General features: G+C 41.0%; 1 protein-coding gene across 2 annotated transcripts in view; it reads right to left on the bottom strand.

The window, feature by feature from the left end:
- The window catches only part of strip1 (striatin interacting protein 1), a 100,759-nt gene that overhangs the window by 48,206 nt on the left and 40,153 nt on the right, over positions 1–12,400 (bottom strand). For both annotated transcript variants that reach the window (XM_038819731.1, XM_038819732.1), the window contains exons 8-11: positions 10,464–10,591; positions 9,675–9,857; positions 7,106–7,326; positions 4,037–4,102 (exon numbers count right to left, since the gene is read on the bottom strand). In XM_038819731.1, the coding sequence (XP_038675659.1) occupies positions 4,037–4,102; positions 7,106–7,326; positions 9,675–9,857; positions 10,464–10,591 (598 nt within the window). The remainder of the gene's footprint in view (positions 1–4,036; positions 4,103–7,105; positions 7,327–9,674; positions 9,858–10,463; positions 10,592–12,400) is intronic.

The following is a 12,400-nucleotide window of genomic DNA, read 5'->3' as shown; positions in this document are numbered from 1 at the left end:
CCACGAGCCACACCCTGCCAGCGCAAATGACCCATTTATTTTTACCCTATTTTCTGCCTGTTAGTCGATCCTTAATCCATTGTAGTATAGTGCCTCCTATCCCATATGCTTTTACTCTGCTAATTAACCTCCTGTGGGGGACTTTATCAAAAGCCTCGGAAAATCCAAATATACTACGCCCATTGACTCCTTTATTTTGTGAGTTACATCTTCAAAAAAAACTAACAAGTTCGTCAAACATGATTTCTCATTTGTAAATTCATGCTGATTATGCCCAACCAGATCATGATTGTCCAAGTATCTATTTATCACATCCTTTCTCACGGATTCCAGCATATTCCCTAACAGTGATGTCAAGCTAACAGGTCTGTAGTTCCTGGTTTTCTCTCTCTTTCCCTTCTTAAATTGTGATTTTTAAAATAAATTTAGAGTATTCAACTCATTTTTTCCAATTTAGGGGCATTTATCTTAGCCAATTCACCTACCCTGCACATCTTTGGGTTGTGGGGGTGAAACCCACACAAACACGGGGAGAATGTGCAAACTCCACACGGACAGTGACCCAGAGCCGGGATCGAACCTGGGACCTAAGCACCGTGAGGCAGCAATGCCAACCATTGCGCCACCATGCTGCTCTTTCTTAAAACTTTATAATGCTTCTCTTTAAACCAGAGTAGAGGTTATTTATGAAAATTAACCCCTGGGAAAACCTATCGCAAAGTATGAAAAAACATCCATCCATCACATTTACTTTGTGTCACTGAATCAATTCCATATTAATTTCTCCTTACTCCATGGCTCAATCTTCTTAAATAATGCTCCTGCATTCCACTCTGCTGACTTTGAAAGTCCACATTTAAAATATCTGCTGTACTCCTACATCAACGTTCTCTGTTGCCTCACAATTTAGTCAACTCTCTTCCACACAGTACTGTGGGTATTCCTACAGCACATGGATTACAAAGGTTCATGAAAGCTCACAAACACCACCTGAAGTTTAATGATGATGTGGAGATGCCGGCATTGGTCTGGGGTGAGCACAGTAAGAAGTCTTACAACACAAGGTTAAAGTCCAACAGGTTTGTTTCAAACACGAGCTTTCGGAGCGCTCCGAAAGCTCGTGTTTGAAACAAACCTGTTGGACTTTAACCTGGTGTTGTAAGACTTCTTACTGAAGTTTAATGAGGCAAAGGCAATAATGGCCACATAAATGAACAAATTAAAAATGACAGGCAAAATTTGCCATCCATGCAGGCTCTCCTCGATTAACCCATGCCTTCCCAAATGAAAGCATACTTGTCTCTGATAACTGTGCTTGGGGAGGGAGGGGGGTTTAGCTTAGTTGGCGAGAAAGAAAGTTGACATTGGTGTCAACTGCGCAGACTTTGATCCTTGAACAAAAGTTTTGCAAAACCTTGCGCCTCATTATCTCTGAATAGGCACAGGACAACACAGTAGTGCAGTTGTTAGCATTGCTGCCACACAGCCCAAGGACCCGGGTTCGATCCCGGCCCCCAGGTCACTGTCCATGTGGACTTTGGACATTCTCCCCATGTCGCGTGGGTCTCACCCCCACAACCCAAAGATGTGCAGGGCAGATGGATTCTGGTGGAACCAGTTATATTACCTTGGTGTACTGAAAATTCAAGTGTGCCATTTCAACATCTAAAAGCAGCAACACAGAAAAAGCCCCTCTGACCAGATAGAATACCTGACCCCCATCTATACAGTTTGGAGTGGAATTTCTGCATCCTCTCCTGCAAGGTTGATTCATTTCTGCGTTCCTAACTTTTCATGTGAAGTCAACTCTATTGGAAAAGTGAATTGTACAGCATTGGGGTTCAGCTTGCGGATCTCGTGAAGGGATACATCATTGGACTCACAGGAAAGAATAATTATTTTCTCTGTCATCTTTGCCCTGTTTTTCTTTTCTCTTTCCCTCTTTTACTATACGAGTGCAAAGAAGACAAAGCTGATACCCTCCTCCCACATTTGAGCGTGTGCAAATAAACTGACCCTTTGACTTCATCCTACCTTTAGTTTTCTGAGGAGTTAATACAGAAAATTGGACCACAATTGACACAGCAATTTCTGTGTATTTCTTTCAATCTAGTCTACTATATTCTCTGCTCACGAAGTGGTCTCCTCTACGTTGGGGGGGGGGGGGGGGGGGAGATACCAAATGCAGATTGGGTTAACGCTTTGTGGAACATTCTCATTCTGTCACAAGCATGATCTTGACCTTCCAAGGCCTGTCATTTGAATTCTCCACCTTGCTCACACGCTGACATCTGTGTCCTTGGCTTGGCGCACTGTTACAGTGGAAATCAACGCAAGCTTCAGGATCAACACTTTACAGCCTTCTGGACTTAACGTTGAGTTCAACAATTTCAGAATGTGAACCATTTTGTTTTTTTCTTTGCTGGTTTTGGATTTTTTTCAGCCAGCAGCAGATCTGCTCTGGGCCCATTTTTATTACTTTGTTTATTTTCTTGCCCCATCTCCATTCCCTTTGACTCTGGAAAATTAATTTTTCTGTCATTCAATCTAATCTGTCTTCTATCTTTTGACAAACCTTCATTTTGTCTTTGTCCCACCCACCCCTTGCTCAACATTTCTAACTTTTCCCAGTTCTGATGAAAGTCACAGACCTGAACCAGTAACTATATAGATGCTGCTGTGATGAAGGTAGGATATTATTGTGCAATATATTTTATTGTAGTATTGTTATTAAAAACCCTGGACTAAAAGACATGCAGGCAGTGTGTCTATCAAAGCTGCAATTAAGGTGTCACATGTAATTATTGATTCTAACCATTTACTTGTTTACTTATAGACGGATAATGGAATATTGTTTATATTTGGACAGTTCCCTGCAGTGGAGAGAATTTGAGGGATGGTGTTTTGTCCTAGCTAAGCAGGTCATGGGACATCTTACAGAATTAATTGGGGGGGGGGGGGGAAGAGCCGGGTCTGTCTGTAGTTTTGCCACTGGATTTGAGTCTGACAAGACAGAGGATTTTCAGTCTGTTCCTGAAAGGGTCTCCCTCCAAAGTCTCTGCACTGAGAACAGCAAGTAAACCTGTTTTGTTAACTTTATTTACAAGTGGCATTTGAACTGTATTGGGTTGCTTGGTTGGAATATGTATAGTGAAGATTTAGGGCATAAGTTAAAGGTTTTCCTTTCATGTAAGAACTGTTTAACTGTTAATTGTAAAGCTATTTCTTTGGTGTTAATGTGTCAAAATTAAAGTTTGTTTTCATATACAAGATACTCTACTGGCCAGTATAATCACTCATGGGGTGAAGTGTCCTTTCCTCACAGTTTTACAAATTGCAAACTGTTTGGGATCTAGTCCTAACCATCTCAGTTTTTTCCAGCATATTCTGTTTAATTTCGAATTTACAGCATCCACAGTACTTTGCTTTTCAACCATTCAAACGGAGCCCTGCAAAGGAAGGTAGAAACCAGATGGTTTCTTGATAAGTAGTAAAGATGGGGTTAATGATCCATTGAGCTCCTCAGCATATATCCTTCTACAATCCCAAGAAGGATTGATGTGGATGAGAAAATACGGTTGGGGTTGGGGTTAGGCATTTCTTTAAGGAAGAAGAAACTATTTTGCATCCAAATACTGTATCACTGACTTGAATGTTGGATGCTGATGCTCAGTGCATGAAATGCAATGTACTAATTTTAGATATCTCACCATGCCTAATCTTCATGAGCATAAAACATCTTTAAAATTGCAAAAATATTAATAAGGTATAAAATTCTACAACACTTTTCATATCCAGGTATCGATTGTTAAGAGTGGAAAGGCTGAACAATTGCTCACTGCCGTAGCTATCAAGGAACACTGTCAGAAATAAGTAGCACTTAGGGACATGTGCCAAGTTATTGCAATAGAACCACCACAATTTACTTCTTCAGCTGTCAGGTAAAATTCATTTTTATCCCACAAAAACTCAAAAATAAACACACTGAAAAGCAAAAGGAATGATGAGCAATTGGACAACAGAATTGGATACTTACTTTCCTAAAGTATAGCCAATGAATTTACTCCTGCTGGATTCCAAAAACATTTCAATGTCTTTTTCTCTGTGAAGACAGAAGTTCTGCATTATCACAGGGGCAAAATCTAACAGAAGGATGCTAAGAGTTTTGGCACAAACTTTACGAAATTGAAATGATTCAAGATTCCACTAAAGATATCTGTGAGCAAAAATTAAAACTATTATTGTTCGTATTTGGTAACTATGCACAATTTTTAATTACAATTTTATCAACATAATTTCAATGTTCCCTGTATGCTTCACGTGTGTGGCTGCACATCAACACGAGAGATAAATTATCCCCTTTAAATGTGGGACCAGACCAAATAAGAAGTAGAATTCCTGCAAATTTAATTGAAAAGGCTGTGCACAGTGTAACAAAATCGAGGAGAAATTGCTGGTTCCTCCATCATTTCCAACTCACTATTCCAGGTTGCCTCATGCTGCACTTTGATGAGGAAAATAGATGAGCAGACAGGATATGTGGTCATAGGGCAGCACGGTGGTGCAATGGTTAGCACTGCTGCCTTGCGGCACCAAGGTCCAGGACCAATAGTGCAACAGTGTTAGGGAATTCTATTGTCAGGTGAATAGGCAAACATTTGTGGCCACAGACGTGACACCAGGATGATATGTTGCCTCCCTGGTGCCCGGGTCAAGGATGTACAGGATGAGCAGCTGCAGGACATTCTGAAAGGGGAGGGTTGGTACCAACGACACAGATAAAAAGAGGGATAAAGTCCTGAAAGCAGGATATAGAGTGCTAGGAAATAAACTAACAAGCAGGACCTCTGAGGTATCAATCGCACAATTACTTCCAGTGCCACATGCTAGCGAGAGCAGGAATAGACGAATAGACTAGATTAAAATGTAGCTGGAGATAAATGGACTCCTGAGGCATTGGGACTGATTATGAGGAAGATGAGACACAAGAGAGGGAAACAAAGATAGAACTGAAAGACCATAGAACCATAAAATTGCTACGTGTAGAAGGCCATTCGGCCCATTGAGTCTGCACTGACCCTCTGAAAGAGCACCCTACCTAGGCCCACTCCACGGCCCTATCCCCGTAAACCCAGCTAACATGCACACTCATGGATACTAAGGGGCAATTTAGCATGGCTGGATCTAACCTGCACATCTTTGGACTGTGGGAGGAAACCGGAGCACCTGGTGGAAACTCACGCAGACACGGGGAGAATCTGCAAACAACACACAGACAATCACCAAAGGCCGGGTCCCTGGCACTGTGAGGCAGCAGTTCTAACCACTGTGCCATGACAGAAATGTAGGAGGCAGAGAAAAGAAAGGCGAGCAGCAAATAAGGCTGTAGTACAAAAAAATGATGTGTAAAAATGTTAAAAAGACAAGTCCAAAGGTACTGTATCTAAACGCACGCAGCATTTGCAATAAGATAGATGAACTAACAATGCAAATTGGTAGACACGCTGGAGACATAGCTGCAGGGTGACCAAGGCTAGGAACTGAATATCCAAAGGCACTTGATATTTAGGAAAAGACAGGCAAAATGGAAAGTCAGGTGACGTTGTTAGTTAAGGATGAAATTAGTGTAATAGTGAGAGAGAATATTTTTCAGAATATCTACATGTAGAAGCAGTCTGGGTGGAGCTAAGAAGCAACAAGGGGAGTAAAACATTAATGAAAGTTGTCTATAAGTCACCAAACAGTAGTGGTATATTAGGGGAAGGCATTAAACAGGAAATGATATACATGTGACAAGGGTGCTACAGTAATCATGCGTGGCTTTAATCTACATTTGATTGGTCAAATCAAATCAGCAACAGTACTGTGGCAGATGAATTCCCGGAGTGTGTAAGAGATAGAATTTTAGACTAGTACATCGAGAAAACGTATGGGAATACGATAGTTTAGATTTGATAATGTGCAATGAGAAATGTTAATTAATAATCTTGTTGTGCAGGGTGTTTTCGGGAACAGTGAAAATAGCATGACAGAATTCTTCAGTAAGATGAAAAGTGGAAGAAGTCCAATCTGAAATTAGGATCCCATATCTAAACAAAAGGAACCATGAAGGTGTGAGACGCCAGTTGGCTAAGAGGTTGGGGAACTTCTACCTGAAGGTAGATAGGAAATGGCTAATATTTAAGGAACAAATGTATACATTACAACAGTTATAGATTCTTTCCTGGCACAAAAGCACACCAAAAGCAGCCCAACCATGGCTTACAATAGAAATTAAAGATAGTATTAGATTAAAAGAGTCATATAAAGTTGCTTGAAAATGTGTTTGTATTTTGAAAAATTTCTTCAATAAAAATTATTTAAAAAAAAAAAAGAAAATGTAGCAACTCTGAGGTTTGGGAACAGTTCAGAATTCAGCAATGGAGGACCAAAAGATTGATAAGAGGGAAAAAAAATAAGAGTAAGAAATTAAAGTTGTAAAGAACAGAAAAATTACTAAAAGTTTCCATCAGTATATAAAAAGATTAGTGAAGACAAATATAGGTCCCTTATCGGTCAAAATAGGATAATTTATAATAAGGATGTGGCAGGGCAATTAAACAACTGCTTTAGATCTGTTTTCATGGTGCAAGACACAAATAACTTCACAGAAATGTTAAGGAACCAAAGATCTAGTGAGACGGAAATTAGGATTACCGAAAAAAATACTGGAGAAATCAATAAGACTGAAAGCCAATAGCTCCTCAGAGCCTGATAAGCAACATCCCAGGAAGCTACATCCCAGGGTGCTAAAGGCCAGGGAATTAGTGAATCCTTGGGTTGTCATCTTCTAGAATCTACAGAATTGAGAAGAATCAGAAGGAATCTCATTGAAATGTACAAAATTCTGTCAGGGCTGGACATACTGGATATAGGGATATTGCTTCTTCTGGCTGGGGGGTTGTTGGAACAAGGGGTCACAGTCTCAGGATACAGGGTAAGCTATTTCGGACTGAGATGAGAAACTTCTACACCCAAAGATGGTAAACCTGTGGAATTCTTTGCCACACAAGCTGTGACAGTCTAAATAGACCCATCCAACAAATAATTAGCAGAAATTTCTCACCTTACTTTTGGTGCCCAAGGCAGTCCCTTTGGGAGTGATAATCGTTCGGTGTTTGGATGTGGAATGGGTGGTGGCAAAACCTCTTCCCTTTCCAAAGAAAATGGTTCTGCCTCAATAGAGTTGTCATTATCGTCGTTATCGTCATCATCCTCACGAGGATCGTCTGTTTTATACGGATCTTTCTCATTGTAAGCATCCAAGTTATCCTGTTTCATAAGTGCCTGTTTGAGAAATACAAGAACAAAATAAACTTTATAAACAGGGTAACATCAGTAGATACAACAGCCTGTTAAAACTTTGTCAAGCTAGCAGTTTATAATGGCTCTCACCATAACGAGAGGCTATCAATATGAGACAGTCATCAACAAACGCAACAGGGAATTCAGAAGAAACTTCTACACCCAAAGAATGGCAAGAATCTGGACTCACCACCACAGGGTATATTATTTTTATTCACTCTTATGGGACGTGAGAATCACTGGTGTTAGGAAAACAAAGATAGTTTTAAGGGATTTATGTTTATATTGGTAAACTTTAGAGCTAAGGTATTGCTTTAAGCGTGTTTGATTTAATGTCTTTGTGCCTGAAATGGTAAATCCTATGGATAGATTCATGCTGGACAAAGGTGTGGGGGTATGTGTAGGGGTAGGTTTAAGTTCCAACTGTGTTTCTGTTGTGCTTAAGAGAGGGCTACGGCGTGAAGAATAAATAGAACTAGCAGGGGTTGCTTAGCAACTGGTAGCCCGTGTAAGGGTAAAAAAAAAAAAAAGTTTTGGTTTTGGATGAATTTGTTGACAATTGGAGACAGGACCTCAGGAGTGAATATCTCTCAAGCCTGCCAGAAAACTGAACAGGATGGCTTCCTAAAGTACAAGTTATAATCCAGATAACCAGGCAATTGCAGCAGAATGTCTAAGACGACTTAAGTTAAAAGAGACCAATGTATTTAACAAAAGAATTGAAGGAAGAGTAAACAAAGTTTTAAATTCCGAGTTAAAGAGACAATTAAAGTAACTAGATTTGCAGTGGGGCAGCAGATTTTAGAGGTAAATGGGACATTTGAAGCCACTTTAATATGGTTGAAGCCACTGAGAATTCAGAGTTGAAGCAATTGAGAACAGTTTTCTAAAGGGGTTGATGTAAAATCCTGGACTGGATTCGCTGTTAAAAGTAGAGCAGAAGCTTTGCTTGAAAGTGCCATTTGGAAAACTCGGTCTGAACTTCGAAATGAAAACCATTATTATTGAGCATTGCTAAACAGAGAGAAGATTTGAATGGGTATTTTTGGGAGTGGAGTCTGGAATTTCCCATGTTACAATCATCTCGGGAGATTCTGGGGAGAAACCCACAGACACTGGGCATGATCTACCAACCGCATTGTGCGGTTCAGGAGGTGAATTACTCACCACAGGATTCCCAGCCTCTGACCTGCTGCTGTAGCCACAGTATTTTTATGGCTAATCTAGTTGAGGCCAGGACAATGGTAACCCCCCCCCCCCCCCCTCCAGAATGATGGTAGTGGGGGATTCAGCGATGGTAATGTCATTGAATGTCATGGGGCAATGGTTAGATTCTCTCTTGTTAGAGATGTTCATTGCCTGGCACTTGTGTGGCGCAAATGTTACTTGGCGCATGTCAGCCCAAGTCTGGATATTGCCCAGGACTTGCTGCATTTGGATATGGACTGCTTCAATATCTGAGGAGTTGCAAATGGTGCTAAACATTATGCAATCATCAGTCAACATCCCCACTTTTGACCTAATGATGGAAAGAAGGTCATTAATGAAGCAGCTGAAGATGGTTGGGCCTAGGATACAACCCTGAAGAACTCCTGCAGTGACAACCATCACATTCCTGACTCGTGCCTTGGGGAAATTACTTGACTCATAGGTTTGTGAATCTTTGGAATTTGCTGCTCCAAAGGGATGTGGATACTCCTTTATTCAATACACCCAAGGGTGGGATAGCCAAATGTTTGGTCTCTCAAGGAATCATGGGATTTGGGGAATGGACGGGGAAGTGGAATTGAAGCCTAAGATCATATTGAATAGCGGAGGAAGCTCAATAGACCATATGTTCTATTCCTGCTCCTATTTCTTGTGTTCTTGTCAACAGTGGACGAGCTTTGGCGATTCGGCAAAACAAGTTTAACATAAGGAATGAGATTCAATGTTGTAATCGAATCAAGAATTTCAAAAATAAACTAACTGAGCTTCATTCAACTCAGATGATTGCTTCCCAGCTGTGCAGGATATGACATCCTTGCAACTTCTCAATTCTGACGATTCTTTTAAAAAAAATTTAGAGTACCCAATTGTTTTTTTTCCACTTAAGGACAAAGAGTCATCGGACTCAAAACGTTAGCTCTTTTCTCTCCCTACAGATGCTGCCAGACTTGCTGAGAATTTCCAGCATTTTCTCTTCCGTTTCAGATCCCTGCATCGGGAGTTATTTGCTTCTATTTAGTTGCAAACCTGAAGTGCAAATTCAAGAGCCGACGCCAATACCGGTACAGCCACAACATCAATGACCAGTGACTGATTTGGCAAATGCAAGTAGTCACTCTCACCTTGTGTTCTCTGCGAGCTCTTTTTTGCTGCTGCTCTATTAGGTCGGAGGCCGATGCCGGTGGTGAGGCGGCTCTCATGTTACGGATCACTTTGATGCTGTCTTCAGGAAGTGGTGGCAGGCCAAGTGCCTCACGTTTCTTCACTTTAAGAACCTGCAAGTCTTCAAAGCCTCCCAGAGACAGCTATTAAAGAGCCAAGTAAAACATCTAGTTAAGGGTCGCACCTGAAATATTACCCTTACACTTAAAATGCAAACGGAAAGTTGTGTCAACACTTGCTGACTTAGGAATTTAAGCATGAGCATGTGGACTCACATACAGTTGGGATTTTGGAGTATTTAAAAAATTCAGGAACATTAATCCCAATATCAGTTCAGTAATCACTGGCATGGCTCTGACATTTTGCTCAAGCGATCATCCTTCATGTATGTGCCAAAACAGGATGCTTAACTTTTAAGGATAATACAGATGCCTTCAGTTTAGCACCCACCTGCCAGACACTTTTCAGTGGGAATCGCCAGACACCACTCAGGAGCCAGAATCATTAATATTCTCCCACTGCAGCTCAGGATGCTGTGGCAAATATCAATATCCTTGCCAGTTGAGAAAACTCAAAGCAAACAGTGGAGCAAAGCCGGCACCTTTCTCAGACTTCACACAACAGGCTTTCTGCTACCAAACTGCTACCAAAGTTGGAAATTTTTACTTTTAAAATGTTGAGGGTGACTAAACCTCTTTAAGCAATGAATACTTGTGATGAAAATGAACTTCCCATTCATTGAAACTCACCAAAACAGTTTTCCAAAGCAGCAAGAGAACCTTCTTCATGGGGAAATGAGGAGCATGACCACTACAGAATTTAGTCACCATCCCAAATAGCATGACTGAAAATGGTTCATTGTTGTACAGCGATACACCTAAGAGAATGAAAAAAAAAGGGTACGTATAGTACATGCAATATTTTTGGAAATTGTTTTTTTTTAAAAGAGAGGTAGGTCGGGAGCATGGAGGCGATCAGACTTTCATAGAAATAGTAAACGTATGTTGGAAATGCATTATTAAAAAGAGGCCATTGGGTTCACGCATATCTGACACAGAAGATTGTTGGTTGCCACTGGATCACATAATCTAGGCAGACACTTCACTACAACACCAAGGAAATGCTGCTTTGTCCTTCATAGAGGCTGTAAATGGATGGCCTGTCAGCCTGTTCCACAGGTTCAGTTTAACGATCCCACTTAAGTGAAGAGCAGCACAAATTTCTATTGACATCCGAAGCAACATTCCTCCATTAGCAACAGGGAAAAACAGATGAACTAATGATTCATCCAACGGTAGCTTGTGGAACTTTCTCCACGTAAAACAATTCACAGCTTTCCCAAGTTCAATGGTTTAACTGGAATAAAAAATGATTCCCTGGCACTATCAAAACGAAGAGCAGGGTGACCTTGAGAGCAGTTGCTACATAATCCATCATCACTTTGTACCCATCATTACTCTGCTTGCCAGAAATCCAAACGTGGGTGAACTATAATTTGTGAGGCACGTCATATTTCTATGACTATTACTTATGACTTGGGCCACAAATATCAAACCAGGTCATGATTCTATCCTCAGGCAGAAGCAGATCATTTGCAACCTTGATGTCCTGTTCGATCCACAATCCTCTGGTCCTACATATCTATCCTAAATCTTCTCCAACATACTTTCACTTCTGAAGCATTACTCATCTGTGGAGGACCAATGGAATTTGGTCATTCAAGCACACAAATCACTTCAAGCTTCTGAGGAAGCCAAACACTAATAAAATGCCGGTCCTTTTCTATAGGACGAAAATACAAATGGATGTGTGCTCCAGCTGTAACACAAGGTGCAAATGCAGATCTTGGAAGGGCTGCAGTACATATTCATAGAATGATACTGCGGCACAGGAATAAAATTATACGGACAGACTGCATCAATTTGCCCTTTATTTCCTCAAGTTTAGAAGTTTAAGGAGTGAACCAATTGAGGTGTCTAAAATTATGAAAGGATTTGATGAATTAGAGAAGAAATCATGGGCTGGATTCTCTGTTTTTGGGACTATGTCCCTACGCTGTCATAAAGACTGTGGACTGTCACGGCAGAAAAATTGGCGTGAAAGGGCCACATATTCCTTGCCCTGCAGGGGGCTAGCAGGGACCCACCGTAAAACTATCAGCTTTTGCTGCAGATAAGGGCCCCTGCACTTCCAGGTTTGAGGCCACGCATGCGCATGGCGGCGGCCTCCAGCGGCCGCGCCATGCTCCATGGCCGACTCAGAGTGTGGAGCTGGACATTATGTTATGGGCCAGGGTTTAGAGAACCCCAAAGTGTATCATGGAGTTCACCTGACCCACAACTATTAATAGATTGTGGTATGGGGAGCACAGGGCCCACTCCACAAGTGTGGTACTTCAGAAGTAGAAAAGTATTTTTTTTTTAAACAAAACAATGTTTATTTTATGAACTCAAGTTAACCTTTTTAAAACAAACAGTAATTATCTTAGCAACCATTAATTCAAAGATAATCCACAAAGAATACAACACTAAGTAACCTGTATGCTGTCCTTTTACACCCATAAGACTTACCAAACCTTCAAACAGGAGAACATTAGGTTTACACTCAATACTGAGACCGTTTACAATTCCGGGTTCACCAAATGATCCACAGATAGTCTGGATGGCAGAGATCAACAGTACAGCCC

Source organism: Scyliorhinus canicula, chromosome 15, assembly GCF_902713615.1.
Source record: "Scyliorhinus canicula chromosome 15, sScyCan1.1, whole genome shotgun sequence".
In the NCBI taxonomy this organism is placed as follows: Eukaryota; Metazoa; Chordata; class Chondrichthyes; order Carcharhiniformes; family Scyliorhinidae; genus Scyliorhinus; species Scyliorhinus canicula.
Note: the sequence above shows the minus strand (reverse complement) of the source record. Positions and strands in the feature narration are given on the sequence as shown.